At 48.7% G+C, this 21,124-nt stretch overlaps 1 protein-coding gene across 2 annotated transcripts in view; it reads right to left on the minus strand.

Annotated features, from left to right (window-relative positions):
• SEMA3D (semaphorin 3D) overlaps positions 1-21,124 on the minus strand; it is a 327,020-nt gene that overhangs the window by 122,270 nt on the left and 183,626 nt on the right. For both annotated transcript variants that reach the window (XM_069765163.1, XM_069765164.1), the window contains 2 exons: positions 15,530-15,649; positions 6,601-6,694 (listed from right to left, as the gene is read on the minus strand). In XM_069765163.1, the coding sequence (XP_069621264.1) occupies positions 6,601-6,694; positions 15,530-15,649 (214 nt within the window). The remainder of the gene's footprint in view (positions 1-6,600; positions 6,695-15,529; positions 15,650-21,124) is intronic.

Genomic DNA, 21,124 nt, shown 5'->3' on the forward strand with positions numbered 1-21,124 from the left:
CTATATGGCGGTACACTAGAGTATACACGCGTGGGTTAACCTCACCCAGCGTGAAAGAAGCAATCCTGTTAAGGCACAGGACCGCGGTACCGCACCTAAAGCGCGAGCAAGTAGTCAGCGAACTCAACCCCAACTGGGATTGAAGTTCGATTAGACCCATGCTGGCGCAACACCGCAACTGGGTGTGAAATGAAACAGAAGAGCATGCAGTGCCGCACTGACGAACGCCACTAACCACCCAGGCTTGGGTAAGGAAAGCACAGAGGAAGTGCACGGCGCCGTACTGGCGGTCACAGCAACTGGACGCTATAATGTGTGACTAGTGCTGTAGGATAAGTTGGGCGCTGGGTAGCAGCCATACACCTTCCGCGAACAGTCATACTATAGGGTAGGGGTATCCAAGGACGACTTGCACTCACAACATACACACATTAGCAATTGTTTGACAATACTAGCGCATGGCCGTGCGGTCATGCGCAGTTTATATAGCAGCAGCACAGGAAGTGGCCACAGCACTTTTGCCCTTCTAGGACCTGCCAAGAGGACCAATGGAATGTGCTGCAGAGCCTGAGCACATGACCCTCGATCTCCAACAGGAGACCTTACGCTGGGCATGCTCAGTACGTGCAGACAAGGACTTCGTCCCAGAGAAGTCCGCTCGCTGCTGACCAGCACAGACTTTAATTGCAGAGACTGGAGAAGCAGCAGTAACTCTCAGAACAGAGTGAGAATGAGCAAGACGCTGGGACCGACGTCCTTGCTGAGCAGACTCCACTGCGGCTGGACAAGAATGGGAGACCGCAGCGGAGGTGGCTCGAGATTCCCCCTGTGCAGAAGCGGGAACTCGACCCCTAACATTACCCCCCCTCCTAGGGCCCCCCCCTCCTTGGGCCTCGCTATGTTCGAAGGCAGCAATGAGCTGCGGAGCCCGAATGTGCTCAACAGGCTCCCAGGACCTGTCCTCGGGGCCATAACCCTTCCAGTCCACCAAATAAAATTTTTTACCACGCACCACCTTGCACCCCAAAATAGCGTTCACCTCATAATCGTCCGAAGACGAACCCGATGTCCCAGCAGATGACTCGGAGAACCGGGACATATACACGGGTTTCAAGAGGGACACATGAAAGGTGTCGGTGATACCCAAGCGTGGCGGAAGGGCCAAACGATAGACCACAGGATTAACCTGCTCGAGGACCTTGAAAGGACCCAAGTAGCGAGGAGCAAATTTAGTGGACTCAACTCGCAGCCTGATGTTACGGGCGGAGAGCCACACCAAGTCGCCAGGAGCAAAGGTCGGAGCGGGGCGCCGATGAGCATCGGCGGAGGACCTCATTCTCTCCTTAGAGGCCCGAATGGCATCCTGAGTGTGGTCCCAAATATCCCGTGCCTCCACAGCCCAGTCTGCCACCCTGGAGTCGGCGGAAGACATGGGCATAGGCACAGGTACCCGTGGATGCTGACCATAGTTGAGGAGGAATGGGGTTTGTCCAGTGGAGTCGGCTACGGCGTTGTTCAGTGCAAACTCTGCCCATGATAGCAAGGATGCCCAGTCATCCTGCCTGGCTGAAACAAAATGTCGCAGGTATGTGACCAAGGTCTGGTTGGCCCTCTCTACCAACCCATTCGTCTCGGGATGATAAGCGGAAGAGAGATTCAACTCAATACTGAGAAGACGACACAGCTCTCTCCAGAACCGAGACGCAAACTGGGGACCCCGGTCACTGACAATTTTGTCAGGCATACCATGTAGGCGGAAGATGTGCTTAATGAACAACGCAGCCAAGGCCCGTGCAGAAGGTAACCGTGGTAGCGGCACCAAATGCACCATTTTCGAGAAATGATCTGTGATGACCCAAATGATGGTACAACCGCGAGACTTGGGCAAACCCACGACAAAGTCCATCCCGACCATCTCCCAGGGCCTATCTGCCACCGGCAAGGGATAGAGCAACCCAGCTGGCCTTTGACGCGGAGATTTATTTTTGGCGCAGGAGACACACGCCAGAATATAATCCCTGACATCCCGGACCATATGCGGCCACCAGTACGTCCTCGCCAGTAGCTCAGATGTCCTCTTTGTCCCAAAGTGTCCACCCACTCTGGACGAATGAGCCCAAGAGAGAACCTCCGATCGCAAATTAATGGGCACAAAAGTCTTGCCCGGAGGCACAGACTCAAGCGAAACCGGTGCTACGGTTCTCAGGCTCTCAGAGGGAACAATAAGCCGAGGCTCCTCTTCCTCCTCTTCAGTTGACATAAGGGAGCGAGAGAGAGCATCAGCACGAATATTCTTCTCCCCGGCAAGAAAATGAAGAGAAAAGTGGAACCGGGAAAAGAACAAGGACCATCTGGCTTGGCGAGAATTTAGCCGCTGGGCTGTCTGTAAGTAGAGCAAATTTTTGTGGTCAGTGTAAACCTGGAAGGGAAACCGCGCACCTTCCAGAAGATGTCTCCACTCTGAAAAGGCCAACTTCATTGCTAGCAGCTCCCTATCCCCGATGGAGTAGTTTCTCTCTGCTGGCGAGAAAGTCTTAGAGAAGAAGAAGCATGGATGCTTCCGACCTTGAGCATCATTCTGGTAGAGGACTGCTCCAGCACCAACGGACGAGGCATCCACCTCCATTAGGAATGGCTTATCCACATCGGGACGATGTAAGATGGGAGCGCTAGCAAAGTGGGACTTAATAGAAGTGAAGGCCTTGGAGACCTCTTCCGACCACAATTTAGGATTCGCTCCCTTCTTGGTGAGGGCTACCAAGGGAGCTACAAGAGTTGAGAAGTGGGGAATGAACTGGCGGTAATAGTTAATGAACCCCATAAAGCGCTGCACCGCTTTAAGAGAATGGGGCTCTTGCCAGTCCATCACAGCCTGTAGTTTGGCAGGATCCATAGCCAATCCCTGGGCGGAGATGATATAGCCCAGGAACGGCAAAGACTCCTGCTCAAACATACACTTCTCCAACTTAGCGTAAAGAGTTTGCCCGTAGGAGGTCGAAGACTCTGCCAACATCTCTCCGGTGGGAGTCAATATCTGGAGAAAAGATGAGAATATCATCCAGATAGACTACAACTGAGGTGGAAAGCATATCCTGGAAGATGTCGTTGACAAAGTCTTGAAAAACGGCTGGGGCATTACAGAGCCCGAAGGGCATCACCAGATACTCATAGTGCCCATCTCTGGTGTTAAACGCTGTTTTCCATTCGTCCCCCTCACGGATGCGAATCAGGTTGTAAGCACCCCGCAGATCTAATTTAGTAAATACCCTTGCTCCTCAAAGCCTATCGAAGAGCTCAGATATCAAGGGCAAAGGATACTTGTTCTTAACGGTGATAGCGTTAAGACCCCTGTAGTCTATGCATGGACGTAGCTCCCCATTCTTCTTCTGCACGAAGAAGAACCCTGCCCCAGCAGGTGACACTGACTTCCTGATAAACCCTCTTGCCAGATTCTCTTGAATGTACTGAGACATGGCCTCCGTCTCCGGGAGAGATAATGGATAAACTCGACCCCGGGGAGGCTCCGCACCAGGCAAGAGATCGATAGGACAGTCATAGGGGCGATGGGGCGGAAGGGTCTCCGCCGCCTTCTTGGAGAACACGTCTGCGTAAGACCAATATTGCTTGGGGAGAGAGGATAGATCTGCGGGTACCTCAGTAATAGCAACCTGAACGCACTCTCGGTGACACCTACCCCCACATGATTCACCCCATCCCAGAATTCTGCCTGAGGACCACTCGATGTGAGGAGAGTGGTACCGTAGCCAAGGTATCCCCAACAGGACCTCATCAATACCCTCAGGAATGACGAGCAGAGAAATAATCTCCTGATGGGATGGCGACAGGGACAGAGTAACAGGGATGGTCTGATGTGTTATCTTTGCGGGGAGTGTCGACCCATTCACCACTCGTACCGTTACTGGTTGAGATAGCATAACCAGGGGTATTGCGTGACGTTGGGCAAAGGCAGAAGACATAAAATTGCCCTCCGCCCCAGAATCCACGCAGAGGTCTACCGAGTGGGAGGATGAGCCAAAGGTAATTGTCCCCTTAAAGGACAATTTGGAGGCAAACGTCGCAGTGTCTAGTGCACCTCCACCTACTACCACTAGACGCTGACGTTTCCTCGACCGCTGATGACATCTGGTGGCAAGATGTCCTGACTGTTGGCAAACATGGCAACCCTGGAGTGCACGAGCGGTCTGGGACTTAGATTCCGCTCGTGACACCACCTTAGGTTCCTGGAAATCAGGAGCCTGGACTGGAGATTCCAAAGGTTTGGCGAAGGTGGGAGCCAGCCGAAACCTCTGCCTACACTGGGCTCGCTCTAACCTCCGCTCGTGAAAACGGAGGTCAATGCGAGTAGATACTGCTATTAACTCCTCCAGTGTGGCGGGAATCTCCCTAGTGGCCAGAGCATCCTTAACGTGGTCAGCCAGCCCCCTCCAAAATATAGGGATAAGGGCTTTATCCGACCACTCCAGCTCAGATGCCAGAGTGCGGAAATGGACGGCAAAAAGGCTGACCAGGGACGAGCCCTGAATCAGTGCCAACAGTTGGAGCGCCGTGTCATGGGTGACACGAGGTCCTAGAAAGACCTGTTTCAGAGTGCTCAGGAATAACGGAGCACTCTGCACCACATGATCGCCACGCTCCCACAGCGGCGTAGCCCACTGCAACGCCCTGTCCGACAATAAGGATATGATAAAAGCCACCTTAGCCCGCTCTGTAGGGAAACGAGAGGCCAGAAGCTCGAGATGTATTGAGCACTGACTCACGAAACCCCTACAGGACTTACTGTCACCAGAAAATTTCTCTGGTAGCGGGAGGCGAGATAGCGTCGGTACAGGAGCGGCAGTGGACAAGGTAGCTGCAGCCACACTTGCAGCCTGAACAGCGACAGCAGTAACATCCACAGCTGAGGTTGAACGCTCAAGAGCCGCCAACCTTCCCTCCAGCTGCTGGATGTACCGCTGTAAACGCTGGTCGTCCGCCATTTTACTAGCCAGACCCTGGCGCTAGTATTCTGTTAGGACTGGCGGAACGCACCAAGACAGATGGTATAGATGCGTTCGCAGTCCGGGGTCCACCGTGCAGGTGAAAACCTGCTGCTAGCAATTAGCAGACTATATGGCGGTACACTAGAGTATACACGCGTGGGTTAACCTCACCCAGCGTGAAAGAAGCAATCCTGTTAAGGCACAGGACCGCGGTACCGCACCTAAAGCGCGAGCAAGTAGTCAGCGAACTCAACCCCAACTGGGATTGAAGTCCGATTAGACCCTTGCTGGCGCAACACCGCAACTGGGTGTGAAATGAAACAGAAGAGCATGCAGTGCCGCACTGACGAACGCCACTAACCACCCAGGCTTGGGTAAGGAAAGCACAGAGGAAGTGCACGGCGCCGTACTGGCGGTCACAGCAACTGGACGCTATAATGTGTGACTAGTGCTGTAGGATAAGTCGGGCGCTGGGTAGCAGCCATACACCTTCCGCGAACAGTCATACTATAGGGTAGGGGTATCCAAGGACGACTTGCACTCACAACATACACACATTAGCAATTGTTTGACAATACTAGCGCATGGCCGTGCGGTCATGCGCAGTTTATATAGCAGCAGCACAGGAAGTGGCCACAGCACTTTTGCCCTTCTAGGACCTGCCAAGAGGACCAATGGAATGTGCTGCAGAGCCTGAGCACATGACCCTCGATCTCCAACAGGAGACCTTACGCTGGGCATGCTCAGTACGTGCAGACAAGGACTTAGTCCCAGAGAAGTCCGCTCGCTGCTGACCAGCACAGACTTTAATTGCAGAGACTGGAGAAGCAGCAGTAACTCTCAGAACAGAGTGAGAATGAGCAAGACGCTGGGACCGATGTCCTTGCTGAGCAGACTCCACTGCGGCTGGACAAGAATGGGAGACCGCAGCGGAGGTGGCTCGAGATTCCCCCTGTGCAGAAGCGGGAACTCGACCCCTAACACTATGGCTCTTGGAAAAATTGAAAATGCAAAAGCATAAAATCGGGATGAAACCCTAAGTTTTATTGTATTTTTCACTGGTTGTTTCTAAGACACAAGCATATTATATTGGTATTTAAGTTTGGTTTTGAGTTGAGTACAAAATATGTAAAAAGTACTCCAGACAAGATTTTTTTGCAAAATGAGCCAACTTTTCTGTATATTTAAATGATCAAATGATATAAAAATGTTATTAATATACAATACATTTGCTCTATTTTTAATTTATAAAAAAAATGAAATTGCTAAATTTTATTTTTTCATTGCCTACGTTTTTCTTCTTCATTCATAATAAAATAAAAAGGCAGAAAATTGTAAAGAAAAACTCGTACATTCAACACCTGCATGTCATTTACACACAGCCAAAACGTCTCCAGGATTAGCCAATTTTTAAGGAAAAGAATGAGATACATTTTACCCCTGACACCACCATCCATCATCTCTTTCATATCTTTCTACTAGAAGCACATTCTTTGTCTTGTCATTAGTGAAAACTACGTATGAATGTGAATGAAACTGTTGTCTTTAGGTTTCTGAACAAAGTAGTTGTCTCAAGGATTCGGACCTCGCTGCGTCTTACCTGTCATTATGGAAGCAAAAGGCGGATGAGGATCAAAGGGACATTTCAACCTTCCCGACTCTAGGTTTTGTATGTCAAGCTTAAATACTATTTCCTGCAAGAAAAAAATTGTGTTACTGTATGAAAAAAAATCTCGGTATAAATTATGTCCCTCTGCCAAAAGCATTTAAGATAGAGGAGTAAAACAAAGATGGGATTAATAATGACAGGGGCTACTTGCAATTTTTATTATTTAACATTTATTTTTAAGAAATTTAAAAAATGAACAAAAAAAAATTAATATGTGATCCTTATTTTAAAACTGATGTGATTGTGTTGTGTCATTGCACTTCCACGCTCTGTATCCAAGGTTTTTATACATATAGATGTCTCCGGGGCGGACACAGACAGAGGATGGCCCCTGTGCAAGAACGTACGTATACTGGTCCTTTGCAGTTCAATAATTTGTCATAATACACACTTTTAAGTGTTATGTGTGTGTAACATATATGCAAAATGTAATGTAAGTCTATTTTTGGATGGTTTCTATATTAGTTTCTATGCTCCACATGATATATTTTTTTCTAGTTATCTCCCCATGAAGAAGTGCATGACATAAAGGGAAGCTGTCATCTATAATATAACGCTGGGAGCGTCACTCTGTCCAAAGCCTCTATAGACTGCGCAGGCGCAAGCGCTGGCGCAGTCTGGGCCTCACAGAGTGACGCTCCCGGGAGATCGCGGTGTGCGTTCACACTGAACGCACACCGCGATCTCCAACAGAGAAGCAGGGACCGCCAGGAGGGTGAGTATCGGCCATATTCACCTGTCCCCGTTCCATCGCTGAGCGCCGCCATCTTCCCGGTCTTCGGCCTGTAACCTTCAGTTCAGAGGGCGCGATGACGCGCTTAATGCGCGCCGGCGCCGCCCTCTGACTGAACAGTCACGGCCAGGAGACGGGGAAGATGGCGGCGCGCAGCGATGGAACGGGGCCAGGTGAATATAGTAAGTGCTGGGGGGCCTGAGCTGGCGGCGATACCGGCACCTGACCCCCACAGCGTGCCGGTGTCCCCGCCTGCTCAGGCCCCCCAGCACTCGGCGCCGAGCGGGTCAGAGGCAGTATGGGGACGCAGGATGGAGCAGCACATAAGGATGGGGACGCAGGATGCAGCAGCACATAAGGATGGGGACGCCGGATGGAGCAGCACATAAGGATGGGGACGCAGGATGCAGCAGCACATAAGGATGGGGACGCAGGATGCAGCAGCACATAAGGGTGGGGACGCAGGATGGAGCAGCACATAAGGATGGGGACGCAGGATGGAGCAGCACATAAGGATGGGGACGCAGGATGGAGCAGCACATAAGGATGGGGACGCAGGATGCAGCAGCACATAAGGATGGGGACGCAGGATGGAGCAGCACATAAGGATGGGGACGCAGGATGGAGCAGCACATAAGGATGGGGACGCAGGGGGGCGTGGCCTGAGAGTCCATGTGAGCGGACGTGCGGCTGTGAGCTCCCGCCGCTGTACATCCTAAAATCCTGCAGAGCCGCTGCTGTTTGGTCCCTGAAGGGGCTTATCGGTGCGGGGAGACTTGTAGAGCCCGGTAGCGCTGAGCGGTAGCGCTTAAACCGGCGAAAATGACAAGGAGACGGCAGAAGGACGCGGGAGCCGGGGAGGCAGGCGCTATCCAAGATGGCGCCGACACAAGGGAGAAGGCAGACAAGGAGAACGCCGCATGCAGAAAGCGCATGGAGGTGGCGGCAAAGCTCCAGCAGTTTGCGAGAGCGGAGGCCGCAGAGGAGGGAGCCGGAGCTGATACCGAAGAGGAGGAGGAGGAGGAGAGCCCAGCAGGAGAACATGAGGTACAACAGGGGAGAAAGGAGAGTAAAATGGCGGTGGCAGAAGGGGGACCCGAGGAAATGGCGCCAGAAGCTGAGCCTACCCTAAGAGACGTTTTTGCGCTAGTTTCTTCATGTAAACAGTCTCTGACCTTACAGATACAGGAGGTTAAGGGAGACACAGCCCAGATAAACGCAGCCATGCAGAAGATTGACAAACGTGTGGGGGAGGTAGAGGAGAGAGTGAGCACTGCAGAAGACCATATAGTGCAGCTGCAAAAAGCAGAGAAAAAGTTCACTCAAGCAATAGCTGAATTGGCGGCAAAAAATGAGGACCTTGAGAACAGGTCCAGAAGAAACAATATTCGCATAGTGGGCATCCCTGAAAAAGCTGAAGGGAGGAATCCAACGGAGTATATTGAAAACTGGCTGTTAGAGACATTTGGAGATATGGCGCTAACAAAAGTGTTCGCGGTAGAAAGAGCGCATAGGGTCCCACCGAAACCACCTGTCCCTGGAGCGAATCCCCGTACCATGCTTGCCAAAATTCTAAATTATAGAGACAGAGACATTATCCTGAGGAAGGCCAGAGACATGACGGATCTGACAGTTGAAGGCCAAAAGATTGCTATCTACCCAGACTATTCTACTTTGGTGCAGAGACAACGGATGATGTTCACGGGTATCAAGAGACGGCTGAGAGAACTGGGAGTGCAGTATTCCATGATGTTTCCAGCAAGACTGAGGGTGGTGGCGTTTGATAAAATTCATTTTTTTCAGAAGCCGGAGGAAGCTACCCAGTGGATCGATATTAATGCTAAAAAGCTTAAAGGAAAAGGAGACTGAAACCTTGGGAAGAGTCTGATTTTGGTTACTTATTTGTCAGGGGGCATAGAGTCATGTGATTGACAAACCAGGGGGTATGGGTGGTGAAGAAGGGAGGTGGATTGTAATCAGTTAAAGTTAAAGGGATGGTGTAATGGATGCTGGGAAGGAGGGAGGAAGGGTAAGCGGCATATTTTAAGTGTATGCAGGTTTCTTGCGTGTGTAAATAATTCTATGTTTGAAATATTTTGAGACACGTTGTTTTTCAAAATGTCTGAAATCCTGTTATGTACAGTGGTGGGAGGAGGGTTGGGAAGGTAATGCCAAACGGAGTGTTCGCTATGGGCGATGATGCCCCACTCTTGAAAAGAGGTGGAAAGGTTAGATGTGAGGGGGGATGGGGGGGAGGGGGAGTTGGGAGGGGGGGGAGGGTAGTTGGACAGCTTGTTCTCAAAAATGATGATACTTTTAGTGAAGATGAGTCAAGTGATGGGGACCCGTTTTAAAATTTTGAGCTGGAATGTGAGAGGCCTAGGGGAGAAATCCAGACGTGCAGCGTGTTTGCAATATGCAAGAGACCAACGGGTCTCAATGATATGCTTGCTGGAGACACATTTGGTAAGGGAGAAGGTGGATGTCCTGAATAGACGGTGGATCCAGAAGGGTTATCATTCTACCTTCTCCACGTACGCAAGAGGAGTCTCAATCTTGGTTCCAGCGGGAGTTCAGTATGAGGAGGTGAAGGTATATGTGGATGTGGAGGGGCAGTACGTACTAATACGGTGTATATTGTATGGAGTGATGCTGTGTGTTGCCGCGATGTATATTCCGCCTCCCTACTCTAGCAGGAAAATCAGAGAAGTAATGGAGCGAGTGGAAAGATGGGGACCGACACCGTTAATAATTATCGGAGATCTAAACAACATCTGTGATGATTATTGGGACAAAAATAAGAATACTCAGAATAGGTCGGAGGGACATATAACAACATTTGGCACCTATATACAGGAGATAGGCATGATTGATCTTTGGAGGGTTAGACACGTTGGAGAGAGAGGGTACTCATGTTATTCACCAGCGCATGCCACGCTCTCTAGGATTGATATGGCTCTGGGTAACAGGATTTTGGACACACTGGTTGGGGAGGTGAGGTATCTGCCAAGGGCCTTGTCGGACCATAGTCCAATTGAAGTAGAAGTTAGATTGGAGGGGGCTCGCTCGCTAAGTGGGAGAGAATGGAAGATTCATCCTAATTGGTTACAGAGTATTGAGTTGGAAAGTATAGGAAGGGAGGTGGTGGAATTTTTTCTCTTAAATGATGGAAGTACCGACGCTCTTACAATTTGGGATGCAATGAAGGCGTACCTGAGGGGACTACTGTTTAGGGACATTAGTAGGTGTAAGCGGAGGACGAGAGAGGCAGAAAAAGCGGCAGTTGAGGAGTTGAAGGAAGTAGAAGATGGGATGGCCACACTGGGAACCCCTGAGGCAGAGAGAAGGATGAAAAGCGCAAAAAATCATTTGGAAAAAATTCTGCTAGGCAAAGCTGAGAGGAAGCGGGATTTCCAAAGGGTGTTGTTTTATCAGGAGGGAGAAACAGTGGGTCATATGCTGTCGGTAGTGGCTGCTGCTCAGAGAAGTTCTTCATATATACACTCTTTGGAATCTGCAAGTGGAGGTAGAATAACGGAAACGCCTGAAATTTTGAGGGCCTTTGCGAACTTCTATGCAGATTTGTATTCCTCTCGGGCTGGTGAATCGGTCGAGGACACACTGACTTTCTTGGAAGGTCTGGATTTGCCGAGACTGAATGAGGCAGATAGGGAGAGCCTTGAGGCCCCTATCACTGAGGAGGAATTGAGTCGGGCATTGATATCTATGGCTAATGGGAAGGCGCCTGGGGTCGATGGGCTACCCGCTGAGATCTATAAAGGGTTGGCAGAAGTGTTGATTCCTAGATTAAAAATGGTACTGGAGGAAGCTAGGTCCTGTGGGTGCTTGCCAGCCTCTATGAGAGAGGCCATAATAGTGGTTATTCCAAAGGAGGATAAGGACTTGGGGAAACCAGAGTTGTACCGCCCAATTTCTTTACTAACTATTGATGTCAAGCTTCTGGCCAAGGTGTTGGCTCTCCGACTCTCTAGTGTTATTGCGAGTCTGGTGCATTCGGACCAATCTGGCTTTATGCCTGACAGATCAACGGTGATCAATTTGCGGAGGTTATATGTAAATATGCAGGTAGAGTCTGATAACGGTGGTCGAAGAGTGATTGTATCGCTAGATGCCCATAAGGCGTTTGACAGTGTTGAGTGGGGATATCTCTGGCAGGTGTTGGAATGTATGGGGTTTGGTCCGCAGTTTGTGGCCTGGATACAGCTGCTGTATTCATCACCGTCGGCTAGAATTAGAGTGAACGGGGAGCTGTCTCGACCTATAGGGCTGGCTAGGGGTACTAGGCAGGGATGCCCGCTCTCGCCCCTCCTGTTCGCGCTGGCTATAGAACCTCTTGCTGCTAAGATTCGGCAGTCTGATAGGGTCCTTGGGTTTAGGTATGGGAAAATAGAGGAAAAAATAGCGTTATATGCGGATGATGTTTTGCTGTTCCTGGCAGATCCAGACGATTCACTAAGAGGGGCCATTGAAATTGTGGAGAGATTTGGTACTGTGTCGGGATTGACAATTAATTGGGATAAGTCGGTTCTTTGTAGGGTGGATGACGTAGGAGAGAATGTGAGTGAGGATGTTGGTGATGAAAGGCTACAGGTGGTTTCTAAATTTAAATACCTTGGAATATATGTCTCGGTGCCAATTGCGGAGTACCTACAAAGGAATTTGGCTCCTGTTATGGGGGTACTCAAGGCGAAGGTAGAGGCCTGGAATAAACTACATCTATCGGTCGTCGGTAGGGTAAACCTTATTAAAATGGTCCTGATGCCTAAAATTCTATATGTTCTACATAACGCACCAATTTGGATCCCTCGGGGGAAGTTCAGGCAGATTAATGGCCTCTTTAGAAGTTTGATATGGGGAAGACAATATCCACGTATTAGCCTGGAGACGCTTCAGCGACCCAAGGAGGATGGTGGTTTGGCTTTGCCCAACCCGGAAATATACTTCCTTGCGGCACAGAGCCAGCATTTGAAGGGCTGGGCGCGAGGGGCGTCATCCAGTGCAGTACAACATCTAATGGAAGAGGTGACAGACCGACGACCGGTGGCTAGGTGTTTGGAGGATGGCTCTTTGGGCGCTTTGGGAAAAGTATACCCAACCGTGTTCCTGATTCGTAAACTATGGAATAGACTAAGGCAGATTCGCGGGGTTACAGGGTTGACTAAATTCACACCGATATGGTCTAATAACAATTTAAAGGAATTTGAGGCTTTGGGAGGACTGATGGAATGGCAGAATAAGGGAATTTGTTTTGTTCACCAGATAATTCAGCAGCAAGCATTGAAATCCTTTTCTCAATTGCAGGTAGAATTTGGGCTGCGATCCACAGGAGAATATCAGTACGCGCAGATGAGACATGCCTTTAGAGCTCAGAATAAGAAGGTTAATATCAGGGTTCAAGATGATATAGTGTTGGAGTATGTGTGTGGTGACGGGACTACAAGGGGAGTTATTTCTACTCTGTACAAGGACCTTATGCACACGTTTTTGCTAGATTTCCCTATAAAGGCGAGAGCTAAGTGGGAGAGGGAAGTAGGGACGATGGAGAATGAAACCTGGGAATCGGTGATGGAGTGGGTTCCGCGAATCTCCTTGAGTGAGCCATATAGACTCTCGCAGTTATATATTCTGCATAGAGTATATAAATCTCCGGAAGTGCTATACAAAGCGGGATTGCGTGCTAACTCTGAGTGCCCGAGGTGTGCGAGTGAGAATGCAGGAATATATCACATGATGTGGACGTGTCCTAGGCTGGCTGCTTTTTGGGTGGTGGTTTTGAGCCGGGTTGAAGTAGCGTATAGGTGCAGAGTTCTTAGAGACCCGATAGTATGCGTGCTGGGATATGTGGAAGAAATTGGAGTTGACAATACTTGGAAGATTGCAATTGCTAGGTTACTCTACATGGCAAGGAAAGTAATAGCACGAAATTGGATTAATGCGGAACCACCTGCGAGAAGGGAATTTCTCCAATATGTTCAACATGGTTTAAAATTGGAAAAGGGGGTGTACAAAAAAAGGGGGAGAATAGAAATGTATAATAAGATGTGGTCTCCTTGGCTTGAATTGGATTGAGGAGTATAGAAGTCGAGTTTCTTAAGACCTGGATAAGGATAAACTACACGAGGCAGAGGAGGCCTCAGTGGGGTGTAGATTGGGAATGAGCTGTCTTAGGGGGGAAGGGGGGTAGTTGGGGTAATGTTGGGGTGTATTGTAATAAGAAAATAAGAAAATGTGTATGTGATATAATGCAATGTAAATGGCATCCGGATGTTCTTCTTTATATTGTTAATAAAAATCTATTTAAATTAAAAAAAAAAAAAAAAAAGGATGGGGACGCAGGATGGAGCAGCACATAAGGATGGGGACGCAGGATGGAGCAGCACATAAGGATGGGGACGCAGGATGGAGCAGCACATAAGGATGGGGACGCAGGATGGAGCAGCACATAAGGATGGGGACGCAGGATGGAGCAGCACATAAGGATGGGGACGCAGGATGGAGCAGCACATAAGGATGGGGACGCAGGATGCAGCAGCACATAAGGATGGGGACGCAGGATGCAGCAGCACATAAGGATGGGGACGCAGGATGCAGCAGCACATAAGGATGGGGACGCAGGATGCAGCAGCTCATAAGGATGGGGACGCAGGATGGAGCAGCACATAAGGATGGGGACGCAGGATGGAGCAGCACATAAGGATGGGGACGCAGGATGGAGCAGCACATAAGGATGGGGACGCAGGATGCAGCAGCACATAAGGATGGGGACGCAGGATGGAGCAGCACATAAGGATGGGGACGCAGGATGGAGCAGCACATAACAGGATGGGTGCAGCGCATGACAGGATGGGGACGCAGGATGGGAGCAGCGCATGACAGGATGGGGACGCAGGATGGGAGCAGCGCGTGACAGGATGGGGACACAGAATGGGAGCAGCGCATGACAGGATGGGGACGCAGGATAGGAGCAGCGCATGACAGGATGGGGACGCAGGATGGAGCAGCACATGACAGGATGGGGACGCAGGATGGAGCAGCACATGACAGGATGGGGACGCAGGATGGAGCAGCACATGACAGGATGGGGACGCGGGATGGGAGCAGCGCATCACAGGATGGGAGCAGCGCATCACAGGATGGGGACGCAGGATGGGAGCAGCGCATGACAGGATGGGGACGCAGGATGGAGCAGCGCATGACAGGATAGGGACGCAGGATGGGAGCAGCGCATGACAGGATGGGGACGCAGGATGGAGCAGCGCATGACAGGATGGGAGCAGCACATGACAGAATGGAGGCGCAGGATGGAGCAGCACATGACAGGATGGGGATGCAGGATGGGAGCAGCGCATGACAGGATGGGGACGCAGGATGGAGAAGCGCATGACAGGATGGGGACGCAGGATGGAGCAGCACATGACAGGATGGGGACGCAGGATGGGAGCAGCGCATCACAGGATGGGAGCAGCGCATCACAGGATGGGGACGCAGGATGGGAGCAGCACATGACAGGATGGGGACGCAGGATGGAGCAGCGCATGACAGGATGGGGACGCAGGATGGAGCAGCACATACCAGGATGGAGACCATATACAAATGTAAATGCTCGCCACCCGGGCGTAGAACGGGTTCAATAGCTAGTGTAAAATAATGCTATTAACCTGCAGATATCTTGTTAATCTGCAGGATAATAGCGCTATGACAGCGTGTGGCGCCCGCACTAAGAGATCAGTTGCCGGGAGGCAATTACGGTAACTTTATTGCTGGCTGCATCACTCTTTCAGCCATAGGAGTGGCGCCAACACAGTTTCAGTTACTTCTCTGTCTATAGTGAGCGGATGCTGTAACCGCACCCTGGCACTGACTGACTACAGGCTCAACATTAGTCATAACACTATTTTATTTTTTTTATTGCTATTTTTCTATAATCTTTAAGGGTGAAAATAAAGATTTTTGAAAGTGATGTACAAATCCCTTGGAGTCTTTTTAGAACCTTTGGCCTCATAACACATTTCTCATTTTGTGTGAACTACTTTTTTCTTGACATTTATTATTGAAAAAGTCCCGTATAATGAAGGCCAATGTTGTCGCATTATACAATACACGTACCTCTTTGTTGCTTCCAAGTTCAATGTATCCACAGAGAGGGTGAAAGGCTCCGGTTCCGCAAGTATACATGTGGGTTTTGTTGTAGTGATGAAGAACTTTAATAAAATTTGCACATTCTTCCTAAAATTAAAGAAGAAATATACATATCAATAGTATAAGTAGAATTGCAATATGTTACATGAAAATTAATTTCCAGAAATGAACAGGAACAATAACCTTGTGTTAATCGTTATCTCTAAAAAGTGAATGTGTCTATCCATGATGAAAACTTACCAGGTGACAGATGTTGTCCATGTCAGCAGAACTGTGAAGGATCTGCATGTGGACAATATTTTTATTTATTTATTTTAATATCTTATATGACTCCATCATATTTCAGCACTTTACAGACATCGTCATCACTGTCTCCTGTGAAGCTCACAATTTCGATCTCCTATCATTATGTATTTTGGAGTATCAAATATCCTCCCAAGTTCTACTTGAATGTATATGTGAGTATTCAAAAATGAATGGAGACCCTCCAGTACTGCAAATAATGGCTGTATTGAATGGTTTAAAAAAAAAGTCATAGACCAGAAAAAGCAAAAAGGTAGAAAACAATACTGATATAAGAATGGGCAGAGTTTATAACCACCTAGAATATCATTGGGAACGTGCGATGGAGGAGAAGTTGCAGATATCAGCTGTCCCTAATAAGGATACATGTTGGGGTGTCCAGACAGCACTGCATTTAGCACTACATGTGTAGAGGAAGAGAACGTGAATTTGTATGTAATTAGTGGGAGTCTTGAATCATAACAATCAGGGTTGGTGGTTTGATGACACTATGGCCAATTGAGTTGATGGAAGTGAATTTGAAAACTCCTGCTTAGGCACCAATAGTGCTGGTTCTTCCCTTTGAACAAACAAGTTCTAGCTTTAAATGACTAAATATATAACAGTGGTGAATGGATCTTTTAAAATTCGAATTCGCTAACTTTGCCAAATTCTCCCAATAAATTTGATTCATGTGGAATAATTTTGAGAGAATCCTTTTACTGGAAAGCTGTAATTGCTCAGTAGACATAATTGGGGAGAGAACTTAGATAAAACTCCATTAATCATAAGAGCTAACACTATAGAGAGTGAGAGAGACACAGGCTGACCATAAGAGCTCACACACTACAAGAGAGAGAGGACCCTGCTGAGCATAAAAGCTTACACTCTACAGGAGAGAGAGGACTCTGCTGACCATAAGAGCTTACTGTTAAGGACTGGCGGAACGCACCAAGTATAGATGATATGAAACTAGGTGCGTTCGCAGTCCGAGGTCCACCGTGCAGGTAAAAACCCTGCTGCTAGTAAGACGGACTATATGGCGGTACTACAAGTATACCCACATGGGTTAACTTCACCCAGCATGAAGGAAGCGTTCCTGTTGCGTCACAGAACCGCGGTACCGCACATAGAGCGCGAGCAAGAAGTCAGCGAACACAACCCCTATTCAGGATTGAAGTCCGATTAGACCACTTGCTGGCACAACACCGCAACTGGGTGTGTAAGGAAACTATTAAAATAGTATATAAAGGCACAAGAGTGCGTGCGGTGCCGCACTGACGGACGCCACTAACCACCCAGGCTTGGGTAAGGAAAGCGCAGAGGAAGCGCACGGCGCCGTACAGGCGGACACAGCAACTGGACGCTGTGATGTGTGTTACGTGCAGATGGCTAGTCGGGTGCTAGATAGCTACCATCATCCGCGAGCAGTCAACAACACTAGGGAGGGATACTTAGGAGCTTTCATCCATCGATATACATCCATCTACACACACACATTATATCAAGACCATACTAGCGCATGGCCGTGCGGTCATGCGCAGTTTATATACAGTGGGGCAAAAAAGTATTTAGTCAGTCAGCAATAGTGCAAGTTCCACCACTTAAAAAGATGAGAGGCGTCTGTAATTTACATCATAGGTAGACCTCAACTATGGGAGACAAACTGAGAAAAAAAAATCCAGAAAATCACATTGTCTGTTTTTTTAACATTTTATTTGCATATTATGGTGGAAAATAAGTATTTGGTCAGAAACAAAATTTCATCTCAATACTTTGTAATATATCCTTTGTTGGCAATGACAGAGGTCAAACGTTTTCTGTAAGTCTTCACAAGGTTGCCACACACTGTTGTTGGTATGTTGGCCCATTCCTCCATGCAGATCTCCTCTAGAGCAGTGATGTTTTTGGCTTTTCGCTTGGCAACACGGACTTTCAACTCCCTCCAAAGGTTTTCTATAGGGTTGAGATCTGGAGACTGGCTAGGCCACTCCAGGACCTTGAAATGCTTCTTACAAAGCCACTCCTTCGTTGCCCTGGCGGTGTGCTTTGGATCATTTTCATGTTGAAAGACCCAGCCACGTTTCATCTTCAATGCCCTTGCTGATGGAAGGAGGTTTGCACTCAAAATCTCACGATACATGGCCCCATTCATTCTTTCATGTACCCGGATCAGTCGTCCTGGCCCCTTTGCAGAGAAACAGCCCCAAAGCATGATGTTTCCACCACCATGCTTTACAGTAGGTATGGTGTTTGATTGATGCAACTCAGTATTCTTTTTCCTCCAAACACGACAAGTTGTGTTTCTACCAAACAGTTCCAGTTTGGTTTCATCAGACCATAGGACATTCTCCCAAAACTCCTCTGGATCATCCAAATGCTCTCTAGCAAACTTCAGACGGGCCCAGACATGTACTGGCTTAAGCAGTGGGACACGTCTGGCACTGCAAGATCTGAGTCCATGGTGGCATAGTGTGTTACTTATGGTAGGCCTTGTTACATTGGTCCCAGCTCTCTGCAGCTCATTCACTAGGTCCCCCCGCGTGGTTCTGGGATTTTTGCTCACCGTTCTTGTGATCATTCTGACCCCACGGGGTGGGATTTTGCGTGGAGCCCCAGATCGAGGGAGATTATCAGTGGTCTTGTATGTCTTCCATTTTCTAATTATTGCTCCCACTGTTGATTTCTTCACTCCAAGCTGGTTGGCTATTGCAGATTCAGTCTTCCCAGCCTGGTGCAGGGCTACAATTTTGTTTCTGGTGTCCTTTGACAGCTCTTTGGTCTTCACCATAGTGGAGTTTGGAGTCAGACTGTTTGAGGGTGTGCACAGGTGTCTTTTTATACTGATAACAAGTTTAAACAGGTGCCATTACTACAGGTAATGAGTGGAGGAATGAGGAGACTCTTAAAGAAAAAGTTACAGGTCTGTGAGAGCCAGAAATCTTGATTGTTTGTTTCTGACCAAATACTTATTTTCCACCATAATATGCAAATAAAATGTTAAAAAAACAGACAATGTCATTTTCTGGATTTTTTTTTCTCAGTTTGTCTCCCATAGTTGAGGTCTACCTATGATGTAAATTACAGACGCCTCTCATCTTTTTAAGTGGTGGAACTTGCACTATTGCTGACTGACTAAATACTTTTTTGCCCCACTGTAGTTGCAGCACAGGACGCTGCTACAGAAGTTTTGCCCTTTCAGGACCTGCCAAGAGGACCAATGGGATGTGCTGCAGCACCTGAGCATGTGACCCTCGATCTCCAACGGGAGATCCTGTCCTGGGCATGCTCAGTGTGTGCAAATAAGGACTTAGTCCCAGGGAAGCCCGCTCGCCGCAGATCAGTGCAGGGTACAACAGGAGAGCCGGAAAAGGCAGCAGTAACCCTTTGCACATAATCAGTCCAAGCGAGACGCTGGGAGCGACGCCTCCGCTGAGCAGAGCCCACTGCGGCCGAAGCAGAATGGGAGACCGCAGCAGACACGGATCGAGATTCCCCCTGTGCAGCAGAGGAAACTCGACTCCTAACACTTACATTCTACAGGAGAGAAAGAGGACCCTGCTGAACATAAGCACTTACATACTACAGTCAAGAGAGGACCCTGCTGACCATAAGCGCTTACATTCTACAGGAGAGAGAGAGAGGACCCAGCTGACCATAAGAGTGTACATTCTACAGGAGAGAGAGGACTCTGCTGACCATAAGAGCTTACATTCTACAGGAGAGAGAGAGGACCCTGCTGAACATAAGCCCTTACATACTACAGGTGAGAGAGAGAGGACCCTGCTGACCATAAGCGCTTACATTCTACAGGAGAGAGAGAGAGGACCCAGCTGACCATAAGAGCGTACATTCTACAGGAGAGAGAGGACTCTGCTGACCATAAGGGCTTACATTCTACAGGAGAGAGAGAGGTCCCTGCTGAACATAAAATCTTACACTCTACAGGAAAGGGGACTCTGCTGAGCCTAAAAGCTTACACTTTGCAGGAAAGAGATAGAGGACTCTACTAAGCATAAGAGCTCACAAACTACAGGAGAGAGAGAGAGAGAGGACTCTGCTGACCATAAGAGCTTACACTCTACTGGAGAGAGAGGATCCTGCTGACCATTAGAGCTTACATTCTACAGGAGAGAGAGGACTCTGCTGACCATAAGAGCTTACATTCTACAGGAGAGAGAGAGGACCCTGCTGAACATAAGCCCTTACATACTACAGGTGAGAGAGAGAGGACCCTGCTGACCATAAGCGCTTACATTCTACAGGAGAGAGAGAGAGGACCCAGCTGACCATAAGAGCGTACATTCTACAGGAGAGAGAGGACTCTGCTGACCATAAGGGCTTACATTCTACAGGAGAGAGAGAGGTCCCTGCTGAACATAAAATCTTACACTCTACAGGAAAGGGGACTCTGCTGAGCCTAAAAGCTTACACTTTGCAGGAAAGAGAGAGAGAGGACTCTACTAAGCATAAGAGCTCACAAACTACAGGAGAGAGAGAGAGAGGACTCTGCTGACCATAAGAGCTTACACTCTACAGGAGAGAGAGGATCCTGCTGACCATTAGAGCTTACATTCTACAGGAGAGAGAGGAGTCTGCTGACCATAAGAGCTTACATTCTACATGAGAGACAGAGGACCCTGCTGAGCATAAAAGCTCACACTCTACAGGAGAGGGGACTCTGCTGAGCCTAAAAGCTTACACTCTGCAGGAGATAGAGAGGACTCTACTAAGCATAAGAGCTCACACACTACAAGAGAGAGAGAGGACCCTGCTGAGCATAAAAGCTTACACTCTGCGGACTCTGCTTACCATACGAGCTTACATACCACAGGAGAGAGAGGACCCAGCTGACCATAAGAGCTTACATTCTGCAGGAGAGAGAGGACCATGCAAAACATAACAGCTTACATACTACAGGAGAGAGAGAGAGGACCCAGCTGACCATAAGAGCTTACATACTACAGGAGAGAGAGGACCTTGCTGACCATAACAGCTTACACACTACAGGAGAGAGAGAGGGGACCCAGGTGACCATAAGAGCTTACATACTACAGGAAAGAGAGGACTCTGCTGACCATAAGAGCTTACATTCTACAGGAGAGAGAGAGGACCCTGCTGAACATAAGAGCTTACATTCCACAGGAGGGGACTCTGCTGACCATAAGAGCTTACCATTCTATAGGAGAGAGAGGACTCTGCTGACCATAAGAGCTTACATTCTACACGAGAGAGAGAGGACCCTGCTGAACATAAAATCTTACACTCTGCAGGAGAGGG

The sequence above is a fragment of the Ranitomeya imitator genome, chromosome 4 (genome assembly GCF_032444005.1).
Source record: "Ranitomeya imitator isolate aRanImi1 chromosome 4, aRanImi1.pri, whole genome shotgun sequence".
Taxonomy (NCBI): Eukaryota; Metazoa; Chordata; class Amphibia; order Anura; family Dendrobatidae; genus Ranitomeya; species Ranitomeya imitator.